Source organism: Coregonus clupeaformis, unplaced genomic scaffold (assembly GCF_020615455.1).
Source record: "Coregonus clupeaformis isolate EN_2021a unplaced genomic scaffold, ASM2061545v1 scaf0373, whole genome shotgun sequence".
Lineage (NCBI taxonomy): Eukaryota > Metazoa > Chordata > Actinopteri > Salmoniformes > Salmonidae > Coregonus > Coregonus clupeaformis.
Genome location: NW_025533828.1, coordinates 172,650 through 194,512, shown reverse-complemented (window position 1 = coordinate 194,512; position 21,863 = coordinate 172,650). Strand labels below are relative to the sequence as shown.

General features: G+C 45.7%; 1 protein-coding gene across 1 annotated transcript in view; it reads left to right on the top strand.

Annotated features, from left to right (window-relative positions):
* The window catches only part of nuf2 (UF2 component of NDC80 kinetochore complex), a 50,205-nt gene that overhangs the window by 14,350 nt on the left and 13,992 nt on the right, over nt 1–21,863 (top strand). The window contains exons 5-10 of the mRNA XM_041870466.2: nt 1,178–1,239; nt 7,014–7,111; nt 15,635–15,708; nt 15,923–16,016; nt 16,137–16,199; nt 16,292–16,570. Coding sequence (XP_041726400.1) covers nt 1,178–1,239; nt 7,014–7,111; nt 15,635–15,708; nt 15,923–16,016; nt 16,137–16,199; nt 16,292–16,570 — 670 coding nt within the window. The remainder of the gene's footprint in view (nt 1–1,177; nt 1,240–7,013; nt 7,112–15,634; nt 15,709–15,922; nt 16,017–16,136; nt 16,200–16,291; nt 16,571–21,863) is intronic.

Below are 21,863 nucleotides of genomic sequence, written 5' to 3'. Positions count from 1 at the left end.
GTCTACCTGAGGATGTGAGTTGTTGTCTACCTGAGGATGTGAATTGTTGTCTACCTGAGGATGTGAGTTGTTGTTGATTATGTCTACCTGAGGATGAGTTGTCTACCTGAGGATGAGTTGTCTACCTGAGGATGAGTTGTCTACCTGAGGATGAGTTGTCTACCTGAGGATGTGAATTGTTGTTGTCATCCTTGGTATGACTATCTTAAAACAATTCCATATGTTAGCTCAGAACCCCCCCGGGCTTCTAGAGGGTTAAAGTAGTTGGCAATGTCAGTGGGTTTTGTGATGAATGAGAGCCATCTGATTCAATTAATGATGGAGCTGAGTTTGCCTTTTTGCCAAACATTTGATTTAAGGTGCTCCAAAGTTTTTTACTATCATTCTTTATGTCATTTAGCTTTGTTTCATAGTTTAGTTTCTTCTTCTTTTAATTCAGTTTAGTCACATGATTTCTAAATTTTCAGTACGTTTGCCAATCGGTTGTGCAGCCAGACTTATTGTGCAGCCAGACTTATGATTATTAGTAACTGGAATAAGCAATTTCATAAATGTGTCAAGTGCAGTGTCTGGTTGCTCCTCATTACACACCACAGACCAGGAAATATTCTTTACATCAACAACATAGGAATCACTACAAAACGTATTGTATGACCTCTTATACACTATATTAGGCCCAGCCTTTGGACCTGTGGTTTTCATAGATATGGCTACTATATTGTGATCACTACATCCGATGGATTTGGATACTGCTTTAAAGCAGATTTCTGCAGCATTAGTAAAGATGTGATCAATACATGTTGATGATTTAATTCCTGTACTGTTTGTAACTACCCTGGTAGGTTGACTGATAACCTGAACCAGGTTGCAGGCACTGGTTACAGTTTGAAGCTTTCTCTTGAGAAGGCAGCTTGATGAAAGTCTGGCAATATTTAGGTCACCACTGTGTATTGCTACCACTGTATCAGCAAAGGTATTATCCAACTGAGTTTCAGAGATTGAATATGAATGTCATCTTAATGTGGGCTATTTTTAGCACATTTCTGGGATGCTTGATTGTTTTGATTGTTTTTTGTTTTAAATAATTATATTGTTGTCACAGTGTGAATCAATTATATTGTTTTAACAGTGTGGAGTCGGTTATACTGTTTCATCTTTGATGTCTCTTCTGTTCCAGGCGTCAGTTCCTGCGGATGTGCTACGTGTATGACTTCTCACTGAACGACCTGCTGGCTCCCAGTGAGTATGAACTGACTTCTCACTGAACGACCTGCTGGCTCCCAGTGAGTATGAACTGACTTCTCACTGAACGACCTGCTGGCTCCCAGTGAGTATGAACTGACTTCTCACTGAACGACCTGCTGGCTCCCAGTGAGTATGAACTGACTTCTCACTGAGCGACCTGCTGGCTCCCAGTGAGTATGAACTGACTTCTCACTGAACGACCTGCTGGCTCCCAGTGAGTATGAACTGACTTCTCACTGAACGACCTGCTGGCTCCCAGTGAGTATGAACTGACTTCTCACTGAACGACCTGCTGGCTCCCAGTGAGTATGAACTGACTTCTCACTGAACGACCTGCTGGCTCCCAGTGAGTATGAACTGACTTCTCACTGAACGACCTGCTGGCTCCCAGTGAGTATGAACTGACTTCTCACTGAACGACTTGCTGGCTCCCAGTGAGTATGAACTGACTTCTCACTGAACGACCTGCTGGCTCCCAGTGAGTATGAACTGACTTCTCACTGAACGACCTGCTGGCTCCCAGTGAGTATGAACTGACTTCTCACTGAACGACTTGCTGGCTCCCAGTGAGTATGAACTGACTTCTCACTGAACGACCTGCTGGCTCCCAGTGAGTATGAACTGACTTCTCACTGAACGACCTGCTGGCTCCCAGTGAGTATGAACTGACTTCTCACTGAAACGACCTGCTGGCTCCCAGTGAGTATGAACTGACTTCTCACTGAACGACTTGCTGGCTCCCAGTGAGTATGAACTGACTTCTCACTGAACGACCTGCTGGCTCCCAGTGAGTATGAGCTGACTTCTCACTGAACGACCTGCTGGCTCCCAGTGAGTATGAGCTGTCTGAAAGAGGATGACATCCACAGTATTTCTGTCTTCTTTAGTTGACTGGTGCCAAGATATTGCAGTGAAAGGGTTATTTTCACACACCATATGACTCCTTCCAAATGCTGTAGTTACTGACCTAGCAGATCTTTAGTGTCTCACAGTGATGTCACCTGGCTGCTGTAGGAAACTGAACGTCCATCTTGGTCGAGTTACTCCCCAACTACATTGAAAATTATCAATTAGGGATGTAACGATTCATTAATATGCATCGGTCCCCAGTTCAAATGTTTAAGATATGAGCACATCGGTCCGCGGGACCCCAAACGATCCAAATGTAGCATGCGTCGGTCAGAAAATCAATTTGAATGTTACGAATCGCCGGTTTACTAAAATGTTTTGCTCAAATTACTTTCTTTCTACCTTCCGGAAAATACCCCTGCGTCCTCTCCTTCAGTGTCGAACTAAGCATGTAAGTATGTTGACAGTCATTGATCTACAAGTCATTTTGCATACCGAACAACCCCAGGCAATATCAATAGCCTAGTCAAACTGTGCTCAGCTTCAAGCGCTGACCAACGAGTGGTAGGCCTATTCCTGATCTGGCACATCTGCGGGTCACCTTCAACATTCAAATGTTTTGTAAAATGGCTTGCGCAATATTAGGCTTTATTAGTTTGGTGACAACCAAAGTAATTTGCTAGGTTATTTTTATCAAATGCGCTGTTGAAAATTGTGTTGTACCTGAATAAAAGTATCCTTAGCTACCGCCGGAGGCACAACTCTCATCTGGCTATAGGTAAGCTACATTCTGATCGGGGCTACATTAGAATTCATTTAAATTGTTCAGGTTCACCATCAGCAATACTTTTGGAAGTTTTGCTTGAAACAATCAGTATACATGGTAATTTTTTAATTTTTTTTTGTAGATGAGCTTTAATATTGCAGATAGATTGTAGTTTCCATCAATGTAATTGTCTGCATAATTTCCAATCCCCTATATATATATATATACCCCCCCCAAAAAAAAATTTGTAAAGTGGTTATCCCACTGGCTATAGGGTGAATGCACCAATTTGTGAGTCGCTCTGGATAAGAGCGTCTGCTAAATGACGTAAATGTGCCCTTGAGCAAGGCACTTAACCCTAATTGCTCCTGTAAGTCGCTCTGGATAAGAGTGTCTGCTAAATGACTAAAATGTAAATGTAAATATATATATACACATACATACATACATACATACATACATACATACATACATACATACAGTTGAAGTCGGAAGTTTACATACACTTAGGTTGGAGACATTAAAAATCGTTTTTCAACCACTCCACAAATTTCCTGTTAACAAACTATAGTTTTGGCAAGTCGGTTAGGACATCTACTGTGTGCATGACACAAGTAATTTGTCCAACAATTGTTTACAGACAGATTATTTCACTTATAATTCACTGTATCACAATTCCAGTGGGTCAGAAGTTTACATACACTAAGTTGACTGTGCCTTTAAACAGCTTGGAAAATTCTAGAAAATGATGTCATGGCTTTAGAAGCTGATAGGCTAATTGACATCATTTGAGTCAATTGGAGGTGTACCTGTGGATGTATTTCAAGGCCTACAGTGGGGGAAAAAAGTATTTAGTCAGCCACCAATTGTGCAAGTTCTCCCACTTAAAAAGATGAGAGAGGCCTGTAATTTTCATCATAGGTACACGTCAACTATGACAGACAAATTGAGAAATAAAAATCCAGAAAATCACATTGTAGGATTTTTTATGAATTTATTTGCTAATTATGGTAAAAAATAAGTATTTGGTCACCTACAAACAAGCAAGATTTCTGGCTCTCACAGACCTGTAACTTCTTCTTTAATAGGCTCCTCTGTCCTCCACTCGTTACCTGTATTAATGGCACCTGTTTGAACTTGTTATCAGTATAAAAGACACCTGTCCACAACCTCAAACAGTCACACTCCAAACTCCACTATGGCCAAGACCAAAGAGCTGTCAAAGGGCACCAGAAACAAAATTGTAGACCTGCACCAGGCTGGGAAGACTGAATTTGCAATAGGTAAGCAGCTTGGTTTGAAGAAATCAACTGTGGGAGCAATTATTAGGAAATGGAAGACATACAAGACCACTGATAATCTCCCTCGATCTGGGGCTCCACGCAAGATCTCACCCCGTGGGGTCAAAATGATCACAAGAACGGTGAGCAAAAATCCCAGAACCACACGGGGGGACCTAGTGAATGACCTGCAGAGAGCTGGGACCAAAGTAACAAAGCCTACCATCAGTAACACATTATGCCGCCAGGGACTCAAATCTTGCAGTGCCAGACGTGTCCCCCTGCTTAAGCCAGTACATGTCCAGGCCCGTCTGAAGTTTGCTAGAGTGCATTTGGATGATCCAGAAGAGGATTGGGAGAATGTCATATGGTCAGATGAAACCAAAATATAACTTTTTGGTAAAACCTCAACTCGTCGTGTTTGGAGGACAAAGAATGCTGAGTTGCATCCAAAGAACACCATACCTACTGTGAAGCATGGGGGTGGAAACATCATGCTTTGGGGCTGTTTTTCTGCAAAGGGACCAGGACGACTGATCCGTGTAAAGGAAAGAATGAATGGGGCCATGTATCGTGAGATTTTGAGTGAAAACCTCCTTCCATCAGCAAGGGCATTGAAGATGAAATGTGGCTGGGTCTTTCAGCATGACAATGATCCCAAACTCACCGCCCGGGCAACGAAGGAGTGGCTTCGTAAGAAGCATTTCAAGGTCCTGGAGTGGCCTAGCCAGTCTCCAGATCGCAACCCCATAGAAAATCTTTGGAGGGAGTTGAAAGTCCGTGTTGCCCAGCGACAGCCCCAAAACATCACTGCTCTAGAGGAGATCTGCATGGAGGAATGGGCCAAAATACCAGCAACAGTGTGTGAAAACCTTGTGAAGACTTACAGAAAATGTTTGACCTGTGTCATTGCCAAAAAAGGGTATATAACAAAGTATTGAGAAACTTTTGTTATTGACCAAATACTTATTTTCCACCATAATTTGCAAATAAATTCATTAAAAATCCTACAATGTGATTTTCTGAATTTTTTTCCCTCATTTTGTCTGTCATAGTTGACGTGTACCTATGATGAAAATTACAGGCCTCTCTCATCTTTTTAAGTGGGAGAACTTGCACAATTGGTGGCTGACTAAATACTTTTTTCCCCCACTGTACCTTCAAACTCAGTGCCTCTTTGCTTGACATCATGGGAAAATCAAAAGAAATCAGCAAAGACCTCAGGAAAAAAATGGTAGACCTCCACAAGTCTGGTTCATCCTTGGGAGCGATTTCCAAACGCCTGAAGGTACCACGTTCATCTGTACAAACAATAGTACGCAAGTATAAACACCATGGGACCACGCAGCTGTCATACCGCTCAGGAAGAAGACGCGTTCTCTCTCCTAGAGATGAACGTACTTTGGTGCAAAAAGTGCAAATCAATCCCAGAACAACAGCAAAGGATCTTGTGAAGATGCTGGAGGAAACAGGTACAAAAGTATCTATATCCACAGTAAAACGAGTCATATATCGATATAACCTGAAAGACCGCTCAGCAAGGAAGAAGCCACTGCTCCAAAACCGCCATAAAAAAAGCCAGACTACGGTTTGCAACTGCACATGGGGACAAAGATCGTACTTTTTGGAGAAATGTCCTCTGGTCTGATGAAACAAAAATAGAACTGTTTGGCCATAATGACCATCGTTATGTTTGGAGGAAAAGGGGGGTTCTTGCAAGCCGAAGAATACCATCCCAACCGTGAAGCACGGGGTGGCAGCGTCATGCTGTGGGGGTGCTTTGCTGCAGGAGGGATTGGTGCACTTCACAAAATAGATGGCATCATGAGGAAGGAAAATGATGTGGATATATTGAAGCAGCATCTCAAGACATCAGTCAGGAAGTTAAAGCTTGGTCGCAAATGGGTCTTCCAAATGGACAATGACCCCAAGCATACTTCCAAAGTTGTGGCAAAATGGCTTAAGGACAACAAAGTCAAGGTATTTGAGTGGCCATCACAAAGCCCTGACCTCAATCCTATAGAAAATCTGTGGGCAGAACTGAAAAGGCGTGTGCGAGCAAGGAGGCCTACAAACCTGACTCAGTTACACCAGCTCTGTCAGGAGCAATGGGCCAAAATTCACTCAACTTATTGTGGGAAGTGTGTGGAAGGCTCCCCGAAACGTATGACCCAAGTTAAACAATTTAAAGGTAATGCTACCAAATACTAATTGAGTGTATGTAAACTTCTGACCCACTGGGAATGTGATGAAAGAAACAAAAGCTGAAATAAATCATTCTCTCTAATATTATTCTGACATTTCACATTCTTAAAATAAAGTGGTGATCCTAACTGACCTAAGACAGGGAATTTTTACTAGAATTAAATGTCAGGAATTGTGAAAAACTGAGTTTAAATGTATTTGGCTAAGGTGTATGTAAACTTCTGACTTCAACTGTAAATGAGGGTCGAATGTGACAGCTCACATAAATGAGGGTCGAAGGTGACAGAGCACATAAATGAGGGTCAAAGGTGACGGAGCACATAAATGAGGGTCAAAGGTGACAGAGCACATAAATGAGGGTCGAAGGTGACAGAGCACATAAATGAGGGTCGAAGGTGACAGAGCACATGAATGAGGGTCGAAGGTGACAGAGCACATACAGTGGGGAAAAAAAGTATTTAGTCAGCCACGTGTATCGAGATACGTATCGGATCGTCTTGGAAATGAAAGATGCACATCCCTAGCGTCAATCAATGGTTGTGTGCCATGTCATCGGCTGTGTAGTCTGGCCCCAGATTGCTAATTCATATAATGTGGTTAGCTGATATGTAAAAGTGGTATCCAGGCCCATCACCCTTAGATAACCTTCCTATTTGTCTGTCTGTCAGAGGTGAAGAGGACTGTGACCATCCTGAGTGGCATCATGAACTATCTTCACTTCAGGAAGCAGAGGCTGGATATGACTATGGGACACCAGGAGAGATTTGTAAGTCTGACTGAGATACATTATCCCTTACTGCTCAGTTACCACTGAGATACATTATCCCCTACTGCTCAGTTACCACTGAGATACATTATCTCCTACTGCTCAGTTACCACTGAGACACATTATCTCCTACTGCTCAGTTACCACTGAGATACATTATCTCCTACTGATCAGTTACCACTGAGACACATTATCTCCTACTGCTCAGTTACCACTGCGATACATTATCTCCTACTGATCAGTTACCACTGAGACACATTATCTCCTACTGCTCAGTTACCACTGCGATACATTATCTCCTACTGATCAGTTACCACTGAGACACATTATCTCCTACTCCTCAGTTACCACTGAGACACATTATCTCCTACTGATCAGTTACCACTGAGATACATTATCTACCACTGATCAGTTACCACTGAGACACATTATCTACTACTGGTCAGTTACCACTGAGACACATTATCTCCTACTGGTCAGTTACCACTGAGACACATTATCTCCTACTGGTCAGTTACCACTGAGATACATTATCCCCTACTGCTCAGTTACCACTGCAGAGCATGTTGTCAGAGATGGGACTTTCAGTGCTGTGAGGGTAGGCTAGATGGGGTAACATAATGTTGTACCAGACTAGCTGCATTGTGTTCTAAGATGGTAGTGTTCAATCGGCTATGTGTTTCATCGTGTGTTTCATTAGTATGGTGCTGTAACAGTAGTGTCTGTACTTTGTGATTAGTATGGAACGGTAGTGTGATTAGGATGGTACGGTAGTGTGATTAGTATGGTACGGTAGTGTGGTTAGTATGGTAGTATGGTACGGTAGTGTGATTAGTATGGTACGGTAGTGCGATTAGTATGGTACGGTAGTGTGATTAGTATGGTACGGTAGTGTGGTTAGTATGGTACGGTAGTGTGATTAGTATGGTACGGTAGTGTGATTAGTATGGTACGGTAGTGTGATTAGTATGGTACGGTAGTGTGGTTAGTATGGTACGGTAGTGTGATTAGTATGGTAGTATGGTACGGTAGTGTGATTAGTATGGTACGGTAGTGTGGTTAGTATGGTACGGTAGTGTGATTAGTATGGTACGGTAGTGTGGTTAGTATGGTACGGTAGTGTGGTTAGTATGGTACGGTAGTGTGGCTAGTATGGTACGGTAGTGTGGTTAGTATGGTACGGTAGTGTGGTTAGTATGGTACGGTAGTGTGGTTAGTATGGTACGGTAGTGTGATTAGTATGGTACGGTAGTGTGATTAGTATGGTACGGTAGTGTGGTTAGTATGGTACGGTAGTGTGATTAGTACGGTACGGTAGTGTGGTTAGTATGGTACGGTAGTGTGGTTAGTATGGTACGGTAGTGTGGTTAGTATGGTAGTATGGTACGGTAGTGTGGTTAGTATGGTACGGTAGTGTGGCTAGTATGGTACGGTAGTGTGGTTAGTATGGTACGGTAGTGTGGTTAGTATGGTACGGTAGTGTGATTAGTATGGTACGGTAGTGTGGTTAGTATGGTACGGTAGTGTGGTTAGTATGGTACGGTAGTGTGGTTAGTACGGTACGGTAGTGTGGTTAGTATGGTACGGTAGTGTGGTTAGTATGGTACGGTAGTGTGGTTAGTATGGTAGTATGGTACGGTAGTGTGGTTAGTATGGTACGGTAGAGTGGTTAGTATGGTACGGTAGAGTGGTTAGTATGGTACGGTAGAGTGGTTAGTATGGTACGGTAGAGTGGTTAGTATGGTACGGTAGTGTGGTTAGTATGGTAGTATGGTACGGTAGTGTGGTTAGTATGGTACGGTAGAGTGGTTAGTATGGTACGGTAGTGTGGTTAGTATGGTACGGTAGAGTGGTTAGTATGGTACGGTAGTGTGGTTAGTATGGTACGGTAGTGTGATTAGTATGGTACGGTAGTGTGGTTAGTATGGTAGTATGGTACGGTAGTGTGGTTAGTATGGTACGGTAGTGTGGTTAGACCCCTGGTAAACAATATAGCACCTCATCTAGGTGCTGCTCTGCTGTTTGTTGCTACTTGGCTACCTGCCAAACTATTCACGTTTTACTTTTAATAAACGTTTAATCAATCTCTGTGTTCAACAAATTTACCAACTTTTTAAGTTTTGTCTCCCTCACCTTTTTTCGTTAAACTTTTTCACCCCGGACGTTTATCCCGAGACAGAAGAGTCATTTTCCTGTGCGTTTTAGCTGCCAACTTTACGTTATTTTCCTTTTTTCCATCGCAACTTTTTTCCCTTATTCAACTTTTTCACTCCGGACGCTTTATCTGGACATGGTTCATCAACATCTTCAACAGCCGAAGCTAAGTAGTAACATTAACATGATGTCTTCTAATTGCAGTCGCTGTACTCATAATATACAGGAGAATTCTCGCCTTACGGCGAGAATAGCTGTGCTACAAGCCCAGCTTCAGACGCAATCGTTAGGCAAGGGTAATATCAGTGTAGGAAAGGAAGAAACAGCGTCTGTGCCACCAGTAAGTACAGACAGTAACGTTAGTATAAATCCCCCCCGCACAGTCCCCGCAGCCGGACAACTTTCTCATGGCTTCTGGAGGGAAATACTGTTGGAATGCTCAACCGGTGTCGCTCATTCAGCCGACAGAAACCTTCAACCGGTTTTCCCCATTATGTAGCGAGTCGGAGTCTGAGTCTGAGTCTTCTCTAGTCTCTACTCCTCCCGTTACGGGGTCTGAGACTCGAAGGCTCCCACCATTAGCTCTGACAAATTGAAAACCCTAGTCATTGGCGACTCCATTACCCGCAGTATTAGACTTAAAACGAATCACCCAGCGATCATACACTGTTTACCAGGGGGCAGGGCTACCGACGTTAAGGCTAATCTAAAGATGGTGCTGGCTAAAGCTAAAACTGGCGAGTGTAGAGAGTATAGAGATATTGTTATCCACGTCGGCACCAACGATGTTAGGATGAAACAGTCAGAGGTCACCAAGTGCAACATAGCTTCAGCGTGTAAATCAGCTAGAAAGATGTGTCGGCATCGAGTAATTGTCTCTGGCCCCCTCCCAGTTAGGGGAAGTGACGAGCTCTACAGCAGAGTCTCAGCACTCAATCGCTGGTTGAAAACTGTTTTCTGCCCCTCCCAAAAGATAACATTTGTGGATAATTGGCCCTCTTTCTGGGACTCACCCACAAACAGGACCAAGCCTGACCTGCTGAGGAGTGACGGACTCCATCCTAGCTGGAGGGGTGCTCTCCTCTTATCTACCAACATAGATAGGGCTCTAACTCCTCTAGCCCCACAGTGAAATAGGGTGCAGGCCAGGCAGCAGGCTGTTAGCCAACCTGCCAGCTTAGTGGAGTCTGCCAATAGCATAGTCAGTGTAGTCAGCTCAGCCATACCCATTGAGACTGTGTCTGTGCCTCGACCTAGGTTGGGCAAAACTAAACATGGCGGTGTTCACCCTAGCAATCTTATTAGGATAAAGACCTCCTCCATTCCTGCCATTATTGAAAGAGATCGTGATACCTCACATCTCAAAATAGGGTTACTTAATGTTAGATCCCTCACTTCAAAGGCAGTCATAGTCAATGAACTAATCACTGATCATAATCTTGATGTGATTGGCCTGACTGAAACATGGCTTAAGCCTGATGAATTTGCTGTGTTAAATGAGGCCTCACCTCCTGGTTACACTAGTGACCATATTCCCCGTGCATCCCGCAAAGGCGGAGGTGTTGCTAACATTTACGATAGCAAATTTCAATTTACAAAAAAAAAATGGCGTTTTCATCTTTTGAGCTTCTAGTCATGAAATCTATGCAGCCTACTCAATCACTTTTTATAGCTACTGTTTACAGGCCTCCTGGGCCATATACAGCGTTCCTCTCTGAGTTTCCTGAATTCCTATCAGACCTTGTAGTCATAGCAGATCATATTCTAATTTTTGGTGATTTTAATATTCACATGGAGAAGTCCACAGACCCACTCCAAAAGTCTTTCGGAGCCATTATCGACTCAGTGGGTTTTGTCCAACATGTCTCTGGACCTACTCACTGCCACAGTCATACTCTGGACCTAGTTTTGTCCCATGGAATAAATGTTGTAGATCTTAATGTTTTTCCACAAAATCCTGGACTATCGGACCACCATTTTATTACGTTTGCAATCGCAACAAATAATCTGCTCAGACCCCAACCAAGGAGCATCAAAAGTCGTGCTATAAATTCTCAGACAACACAAAAATTCATTGATGCCCTTCCAGACTCCTTCTGCCTACCCAAGGACGTCAGAGGACAAAAATCAGTTAACCACTTAACTGAGGAACTCAATTTAACCTTGCGCAATACCCTAGATGCAGTTGCACCCTAAAAACGAAAAACATTTGTCATAAGAAACTAGCTCCCTGGTATACAGAAAATACCCGAGCTTTGAAGCAAGCTTCCAGGAAATTGGAACGAAATGGCGCCACACCAAACTGGAAGTCTTCCGACTAGCTTGGAAAGACAGTACCGTGCAGTACCGAAGAGCCCTCACTGCTGCTCGATCATCCTACTTTTCCAACTTAATCGAGGAAAATAAGAACAATCCAAAATTTCTTTTTGATACTGTTGCAAAGCTAACTAAAAAGCAGCATTCCCCAAGAGAGGATGGTTTTCACTTCAGCAGTGATAAATTCATGAACTTCTTTGAGGAAAAGATCATGACCATTAGAAAGCAAATTACGGACTCCTCTTTGAATCTGCGTATTCCTCCAGGGCTTAGCTGTCCTGGATCTGCACAGCTCTGCGAGGGCCTGGGATCGGGAGAGACACTTAAGTGTTTTAGTACTATATCTCTTGACACAATGATGAAAATAATCATGGCCTCTAAACCTTCAAGCTGCATACTGGATCCTATTCCTACTAAACTGCTGAAGGAGCTGCTTCCTGTGCTTGGCCCTCCTATGTTGAACATAATAAACAGCTCTCTATCCACCGGATGTGTACCAAACTCACTAAAAGTGGCAGTGATAAAGCCTCTCTTGAAAAAGCCAAACCTTGACCCGGAAAATATAAAAAACTATCGGCCTATACTCGAATCTTCCATTCCTCTCAAAAATTTTAGAAAAAGCTGTTGCGCAGCAACTCACTGCCTTTCTGAAGACAAACAATGTATACGAAATGCTTCAGTCTGGTTTTAGACCCCATCATAGCACTGAGACTGCACTTGTGAAGGTGGTAAATGACCTTTTAATGGCGTCAGACCGAGGCTCTGCATCTGTCCTCGTGCTACTAGACCTTAGTGCTGCCTTTGACACCATCGATCACCACATTCTTTTGGAGAGACTGGAAACCCAAATTGGTCTACACGGACAAGTTCTGGCCTGGTTTAGATCCTACCTGTCGGAAAGATATCAGTTTGTCTCTGTGAATGGTCTGTCCTCCGACAAATCAACTGTACATTTCGGTGTTCCTCAAGGTTCCGTTTTAGGACCACTATTGTTTTCACTATATATTTTACCTCTTGGGGATGTTATTCGAAAACATAATGTTAACTTTCACTGCTATGCGGATGACACACAGCTGTACATTTCAATGAAGCATGGTGAAGCCCCAAAATTGCCCTCGCTAGAAGCCTGTGTTTCAGACATAAGGAAGTGGATGGCTGAAAACTTTTTACTTTTAAACTCGGACAAAACAGAGATGCTTGTTCTAGGTCCCAAGAAACAAAGAGATCTTCTGTTAAATCTGACAATTCATCTTGATGGTTGTAAAGTCGTCTCAAATAAAACTGTGAAGGACCTCGGCGTTACTCTTGATCCTGATCTCTCTTTTGACGAACATATCAAGACTGTTTCAAGGACAGCTTTTTTCCATCTACGTAACATTGCAAAAATCAGAAATTTTCTGTCCAAAAATGATGCAGAAAAATTAATCCATGCATTTGTTACTTCTAGGTTAGACTACTGCAATGCTCTATTTTCCGGCTACCCGGATAAAGCACTAAATAAACTTCAGTTAGTGCTAAATACGGCTGCTAGAATCCTGACTAGAACCAAGAAATTTGATCATATTACTCCAGTGCTAGCTTCCCTACACTGGCTTCCTGTTAAGGCAAGGGCTGATTTCAAGGTTTTACTGTTAACCTATAAAGCGTTACATGGGCTTGCTCCTACCTATCTTTCCGAGTTGGTCCTGCCGTACATACCAATACGTACGCTACGGTCACAAGACGCAGGCCTCCTAATTGTCCCTAGAATTTCTAAGCAAACAGCGGGAGGCAGGGCTTTCTCCTATAGATCTCCATTTTTATGGAACAGTCTGCCTACCCATGTGAGAGACGCAGACTCGGTCTCAACCTTTAAGTCTTTACTGAAGACTTATCTCTTCAGTAGGTCATATGATTGAGTGTAGTCTGGCCCAGGAGTGTGAAGGTGAACGGAAAGGCTCTGGAGCAACGAACAGCCCTTGCTGTCTCTGCCAGGCCGGTTCCCCTCTCTCCACTGGGGTTCTCTGCCTCTAACCCTGTTGCAGGGGCTGAGTCACTGGCTTGCTGGTGCTCTTTCATGCCGTCCCTGGGAGGGGTGCGTCACTTGAGTGGGTTGAGTTACTGACGTGATCTTCCTGTCTGGGTTGGCGCCCCCCCTTGGTTTGTGCTGTGGTGGAGACCTCTGTGGGCTATACTCGGCCTTGTCTCAGGATTGTAAGTTGGTGGTTGGGGATATCCCTCTAGTGGTGCGGGGGCTGTGCTTTGGCGGAGTGGGTGGGGTTATATCCTTCCTGTTTGGCCCTGTCCGGGGTTTCTTCGGATGGGGCCACAGTGTCTCCGGACCGCTCCTGTCTCAGCCTCCAGTATTTATGCTGCAGTAGTTTATGTGTCGGGGGGCTGGGGTTAGTTGGTTATACCTGGAGTACTTCTCCTGTCTTATCCAGTGTCCTGTGTGAATTTAAGTATGCTCTCTCTAATTCTCTCGTTCTCTCTTTCTCTCTGAGAACCTGAGCCCTAGGACCATACGTCAGGACTACCGGGCATGATGACACCTTGCTGTCCCCAGTCCGCCTGGCCTTGCTGCTATTCCAGTTTCAACTGTTCTGCCTGCGGCTACGAAACCCCTACCTGTCCCAGACCTGCTGTTTTCAACTCTTAATGATCGGCTATGAAAAGCCAACTGAGAGACCTGAGCCCTAGGACCATACGTCGGGACTACCGGCCGTGGTGACTCCTTGCTGTCCCCAGTCCGCCTGGCCTTGCTGCTATTCCAGTTTAAACTGTTCTGCCTGCGGTTATGGAACCCCTACCTGTCCCAGACCTGCTGTTTTAAACTCTTAATGATCGGCTATGAAAAGCCAACTGAGATTTATTCCTGATTATTATTTGACCATGCTTGTCACTTATGAACATTTTTGAACATCTTGGCATGGTTCTGTTATAATCTCCACCCGGCACAGCCAGAAGAGGACTGGCCACCCCTCATAGCCTGGTTCCTCTCTAGGTTTCTTCCTAGGTTTTGCCTTTCTAGGGAGTTTTTCCTAGCCACCGTGCTTCTACACCTGCATTACTAGCTGTTTGGGGTTTTAGGCTGGGTTTCTGTACAGCACTTCGAGATATTAGCTGATGTAAGAAGGGCTATATAAAATAAAATTGATTGAAATTGATTGATAGTATGGTACGGTAGTGTGGTTAGTATGGTACGGTAGTGTGGTTAGTATGGTACAGTAGTGTGGTTAGTATGGTACGGTAGAGTGGTTAGTATGGTAGTATGGTACGGTAGTGTGGTTAGTATGGTACGGTAGTGTGGCTAGTATGGTACGGTACTGTGGTTAGTATGGTACGGTAGTGTGGTTAGTATGGTACGGTAGTGTGATTAGTATGGTACGGTAGTGTGGTTAGTATGGTACGGTAGTGTGGTTAGTATGGTACGGTAGAGTGGTTAGTATGGTAGTATGGTACGGTAGTGTGGTTAGTATGGTACGGTAGTGTGATTAGTATGGTACGGTAGTGTGGTTAGTATGGTAGTATGGTACGGTAGTGTGGTTAGTATGGTACGGTAGTGTGGTTAGTATGGTACGGTAGTGTGGTTAGTATGGTACGGTAGTGTGGTTAGTATGGTACGGTAGTGTGGTTAGTATGGTACGGTAGTGTGGTTAGTATGGTACGGTAGAGTGGTTAGTATGGTACGGTAGTGTGGTTAGTATGGTACGGTAGTGTGGTTAGTATGGTACGGTAGTGTGGTTAGTATGGTACGGTACTGTGATTAGTATGGTACGGTAGAGTGGTTAGTATGGTACGGTAGTGTGGTTAGTATGGTACGGTAGTGTGATTAGTATGGTACGGTAGTGTGGTTAGTATGGTGCGGTAGTGTGGTTAGTATGGTACGGTAGTGTGATTAGTATGGTACGGTAGTGTGGTTAGTATGGTACGGTAGTGTGGTTAGTATGGTACGGTAGTGTGGTTAGTATGGTACGGTAGTGTGGTTAGTATGGTACGGTAGTGTGGTTAGTATGGTACGGTAGAGTGGTTAGTATGGTACGGTAACAGTAGTCTGTTCTCTTGTTGTTTCAGAGAGAAGACATGGACAAGCTTCAGGCCTACTCACGAGGAACTAAAGACGCACAGAAGAAAATGGACAAGCTGACGTAAGAATGAGAGGATGAGATGTAGCCTTGGAAGCTGAACAGATCTGTACAGCATTAGACTTTTGAGATGTAGCCCTGGAAGCTGAACAGATCTGTACAGCATTAGACTTTTGAGATGTAGCCCTGGAAGCTGAACAGATCTGTAGCCCTGGAAGCTGAACAGATCTGTAGTACAGTGAGTCCTGACCTTTGACTCCTCTCCTCCTCTCTCCAGTACCATCCCTCCAGAGCAGCAGGCTGAAGCGAGGGAATTGGACTCTGCTCTCTCTGACCTGCAGACCAACACCATGCACCAGTACCAGGAAGTGGTAGGTACTGTACAGTACTCCACCAGGTCATATTCATTAGGTACCAAATGGAACAAAAGACTGAAACAGGGAGGGACTACCTGGACTTGTTCAAGAAGAAACGTTTATGTTTTGTTTCAGAATGCAATCAATGAGAATATTGCAGAGTGGAAAACTGAGATGGCAGAGAAGTCCCAAAAACTGGTAAGTTATGATCAAGCTGAAGAATGCTTTGAAATGTTGAAGTGATAATCCTGCGTACATGTTATCATGCAAGACGACTCTGTGTTTGTCAGACCCAGTTGAAGGTCGACGTGGCCACTCTAAAGGAGAACATTGGTAAGCTAAAGTCTCAGATCGTTGAGTCTCCTGAAGAGATGAAGATTCAGATGGAGAAGATGAAGGAGAACGTGAAGAACATCAAGCTGGCCATCGAGACGGCAGACGAGCGCCTGGTGGGGCTGCAGGGTAATGTCCAGGGTGTGACTCACAGCGAGGCAGAGATCCAGCTGATGTTTAAATTACTGCAGGACCTCCAGAGCTCCATGAACAAGACCCAACAACACCAGGAAGAGGTTAGTATTGTTGTTGTTGTTGTTAGACCCAACAGCACCAGGAAGAGGTTAGTGCTGTTGTTGTTGTTAGACCCAACAGCACCAGGAAGAGGTTAGTACTGCTGTTGTTAGACCCAACAGCACCAGGAAGAGGTTAGTGCTGTTGTTGTTGTTAGACCCAACAGCACCAGGAAGAGGTTAGTGCTGTTGTTGTTGTTAGACCCAACAGCACCAGGAAGAGGTTAGTGCTGTTGTTGTTGTTAGACCCAACAGCACCAGGAAGAGGTTAGTGCTGTTGTTGTTAGACCCAACAGCACCAGGAAGAGGTTAGTGCTGTTGTTGTTAGACCCAACAGCACCAGGAAGAGGTTAGTATTGCTGTTGTTAGACCCAACAGCACCAGGAAGAGGTTAGTGCTGTTGTTGTTGTTAGACCCAACAGCACCAGGAAGAGGTTAGTGCTGTTGTTAGACCCAACAGCACCAGGAAGAGGTTAGTATTGCTGTTGTTAGACCCAACAGCACCAGGAAGAGGTTAGTGCTGTTGTTGTTAGACCCAACAGCACCAGGAAGAGGTTAGTGCTGTTGTTGTTGTTAGACCCAACAGCACCAGGAAGAGGTTAGTGCTGTTGTTGTTGTTAGACCCAACAGCACCAGGAAGAGGTTAGTGCTGTTGTTGTTAGACCCAACAGCACCAGGAAGAGGTTAGTATTGTTGTTGTTGTTAGGCCCAACAGCACCAGGAAGAGGTTAGTGCTGTTGTTGTTGTTAGACCCAACAGCACCAGGAAGAGGTTAGTATTGCTGTTGTTAGACCCAACAGCACCAGGAAGAGGTTAGTGCTGTTGTTGTTGTTAGACCCAACAGCACCAGGAAGAGGTTAGTATTGCTGTTGTTAGACCCAACAGCACCAGGAAGAGGTTAGTGCTGTTGTTGTTGTTGTTGTTGTTAGACCCAACAGCACCAGGAAGAGGTTTGTGCTGCTGTTGTTAGACCTAACAGCACCAAGAAGAGGCTTTAGGACAGTTGTGTCCTGTCCTGCTGTGTACTGTCCTGCTGTGTACTGTCCTGCTGTGTGCTGTCCTGCTGTGTACTGTCCTGCTGTGTACTGTCCTGCTGTGTGCTGTCCTGCTGTGTACTGTCCTGCTGTGTCCTGTCCTGCTGTGTACTGTCCTGCTGTGTACTGTCCTACTGTGTGCTGTCCTGCTGTGTGCTGTCCTACTGTGTCCTGTCCTGCTGTGTGCTGTCCTGCTGTGTACTGTCCTGCTGTGTGCTGTCCTACTGTGTCCTGTCCTGCTGTGTACTGTCCTGCTGTGTCCTGTCCTGCTGTGTGCTGTCCTGCTGTATACTGTCCTGCTGTGTCCTGTCCTGCTGTGTACTGTCCTACTGTGTCCTGTCCTGCTGTGTCCTGTCCTGCTGTGTCCTGTCCTGCTGTGTCCTGTCCTGCTGTGTATACTGATAGATAGGCCTAGTGTACGGTTCTTACTGTCTGTCTGGTGGCTGACCTGCCTATACTGATAGATAGGCCTAGTGTACGGTTCTGACTGTCTGTCTGGTGGCTGACCTGCCTATACTGATAGATAGGGCTAGTGTACGGTTCTGACTGTCTGTCTGGTGGCCAACCTGCCTATACTGATAGATAGGCCTAGTGTACGGTTCTGACTGTCTGTCTGGTGGCCAACCTGCCTATACTGATAGATAGGCCTAGTGTACGGTTCTGACTGTCTGGTGGCCAACCTGCCTATACTGATAGATAGGCCTAGTGTACGGTTCTGACTGTCTGTCTGGTGGCTGACCTGCCTATACTGATAGATAGGCCTAGTGCAGGGTTCTGACTGTCTGTCTGGTGGCCGACCTGCCTATACTGATAGATAGGCCTAGTGTACGGTTCTGACTGTCTGGTGGCTGACCTGCCTATACTGATAGATAGGCCTAGTGCAGGGTTCTGACTGTCTGTCTGGTGGCTGACCTGCCTATACTGATAGATAGGCCTGAGTGTACGGTTCTGACTGTCTGTCTGGTGGCTGACCTGCCTATACTGATAGATAGGCCTAGTGTACGGTTCTGACTGTCTGTCTGGTGGCTGACCTGCCTATACTGATAGATAGGCCTAGTGTACGGTTCTGACTGTCTGTCTGGTGGCCGACCTGCCTATACTGATAGATAGGCCTAGTGTACGGTTCTGACTGTCTGGTGGCCAACCTGCCTATACTGATAGATAGGCCTAGTGTACGGTTCTGACTGTCTGTCTGGTGGCTGACCTGCCTATACTGATAGATAGGCCTAGTGCAGGGTTCTGACTGTCTGTCTGGTGGCCGACCTGCCTATACTGATAGATAGGCCTAGTGTACGGTTCTGACTGTCTGGTGGCTGACCTGCCTATACTGATAGATAGGCCTAGTGCAGGGTTCTGACTGTCTGTCTGGTGGCTGACCTGCCTATACTGATAGATAGGCCTAATGCAGGGTTCTGACTGTCTGTCTGGTGGCTGACCTGCCTATACTGATAGATAGGCCTAATGCAGGGTTCTGACTGTCTGTCTGGTGGCTGACCTGCCTATACTGATAGATAGGCCTAGTGTACGGTTCTGACTGTCTGTCTGGTGGCTGACCTGCCTATACTGATAGATAGGCCTAGTGTACGGTTCTGACTGTCTGTCTGGTGGCTGACCTGCCTATACTGATAGATAGGCCTAGTGCAGGGTTCTGACTGTCTGTCTGGTGGCCGACCTGCCTATACTGATAGATAGGCCTAGTGTACGGTTCTGACTGTCTGGTGGCTGACCTGCCTATACTGATAGATAGGCCTAGTGCAGGGTTCTGACTGTCTGTCTGGTGGCTGACCTGCCTATACTGATAGATAGGCCTAGTGTACGGTTCTGACTGTCTGTCTGGTGGCTGACCTGCCTATACTGATAGATAGGCCTAGTGCAGGGTTCTGACTGTCTGGTGGCTGACCTGCCTATACTGATAGATAGGCCTAGTGTACGGTTCTGACTGTCTGTCTGGTGGCTGACCTGCCTATACTGATAGATAGGCCTAGAGTACGGTTCTGACTGTCTGTCTGGTGGCTGACCTGCCTATACTGATAGATAGGCCTAGTGCAGGGTTCTGACTGTCTGTCTGGTGGCTGACCTGCCTATACTGATAGATAGGCCTAGTGTACGGTTCTGACTGTCTGTCTGGTGGCCAACCTGCCTATACTGATAGATAGGCCTAGTGTACGGTTCTGACTGTCTGGTGGCCAACCTGCCTATACTGATAGATAGGCCTAGTGTACGGTTCTGACTGTCTGGTGGCTGACCTGCCTATACTGATAGATAGGCCTAGTGTACGGTTCTGACTGTCTGTCTGGTGGCTGACCTGCCTATACTGATAGAGAGGCCTAGTGTATCGGTTCTGACTGTCTGTCTGGTGGCCAACCTGCCTATACTGATAGATAGGCCTAGTGTACGGTTCTGACTGTCTGGTGGCCAACCTGCCTATACTGATAGATAGGCCTAGTGTACGGTTCTGACTGTCTGTCTGGTGGCTGACCTGCCTATACTGATAGATAGGCCTAGTGCAGGGTTCTGACTGTCTGTCTGGTGGCCGACCTGCCTATACTGATAGATAGGCCTAGTGTACGGTTCTGACTGTCTGGTGGCTGACCTGCCTATACTGATAGATAGGCCTAGTGCAGGGTTCTGACTGTCTGTCTGGTGGCTGACCTGCCTATACTGATAGATAGGCCTAGTGCAGGGTTCTGACTGTCTGTCTGGTGGCTGACCTGCCTATACTGATAGATAGGCCTAGTGTACGGTTCTGACTGTCTGTCTGGTGGCTGACCTGCCTATACTGATAGATAGGCCTAGTGTACGGTTCCTGACTGTCTGTCTGGTGGCTGACCTGCCTATACCTGATAGATAGGCCTAGTGTACGGTTCTGACTGTCTGTCTGGTGGCTGACCTGCCTATATTTATAGATAGGCCTAGTGTACGGTTCTGACTGTCTGTCTGGTGGCTGACCTGCCTATACTGATAGATAGGCCTAGTGTACGGTTCTGACTGTCTGTCTGGTGGCTGACCTGCCTATACTGATAGATAGGCCTAGTGTACGGTTCTGACTGTCTGTCTGGTGGCTGACCTGCCTATACTGATAGATAGGCCTAGTGTACGGTTCTGACTGTCTGTCTGGTGGCTGACCTGCCTATACTGATAGATAGGCCTAGTGCAGGGTTCTGACTGTCTGTCTGGTGGCCGACCTGCCTATACTGATAGATAGGCCTAGTGTACGGTTCTGACTGTCTGGTGGCTGACCTGCCTATACTGATAGATAGGCCTAGTGCAGGGTTCTGACTGTCTGTCTGGTGGCTGACCTGCCTATACTGATAGATAGGCCTAGTGCAGGGTTCTGACTGTCTGTCTGGTGGCTGACCTGCCTATACTGATAGATAGGCCTAGTGTACGGTTCTGACTGTCTGTCTGGTGGCTGACCTGCCTATACTGATAGATAGGCCTAGTGTACGGTTCTGACTGTCTGTCTGGTGGCTGACCTGCCTATACTGATAGATAGGCCTAGTGTACGGTTCTGACTGTCTGTCTGGTGGCTGACCTGCCTATACTGATAGATAGGCCTAGTGTACGGTTCTGACTGTCTGTCTGGTGGCTGACCTGCCTATACTGATAGATAGGCCTAGTGTACGGTTCCTGACTGTCTGTCTGGTGGCCAACCTGCCTATACTGATAGATAGGCCTAGTGTACGGTTCTGACTGTCTGGTGGCCAACCTGCCTATACTGATAGATAGGCCTAGTGTACGGTTCTGACTGTCTGTCTGGTGGCTGACCTGCCTATACTGATAGATAGGCCTAGTGCAGGGTTCTGACTGTCTGTCTGGTGGCTGACCTGCCTATACTGATAGATAGGCCTAGTGTACGGTTCTGACTGTCTGTCTGGTGGCCAACCTGCCTATACTGATAGATAGGCCTAGTGTACGGTTCTGACTGTCTGGTGGCCAACCTGCCTATACTGATAGATAGGCCTAGTGTACGGTTCTGACTGTCTGGTGGCTGACCTGCCTATACTGATAGATAGGCCTAGTGTACGGTTCTGACTGTCTGTCTGGTGGTTGACCTGCCTATACTGATAGATAGGCCTAGTGTACGGTTCTGACTGTCTGTCTGGTGGCCAACCTGCCTATACTGATAGATAGGCCTAGTGTACGGTTCTGACTGTCTGTCTGGTGGCCAACCTGCCTATACTGATAGATAGGCCTAGTGTACGGTTCTGACTGTCTGGTGGCCAACCTGCCTATACTGATAGATAGGCCTAGTGTACGGT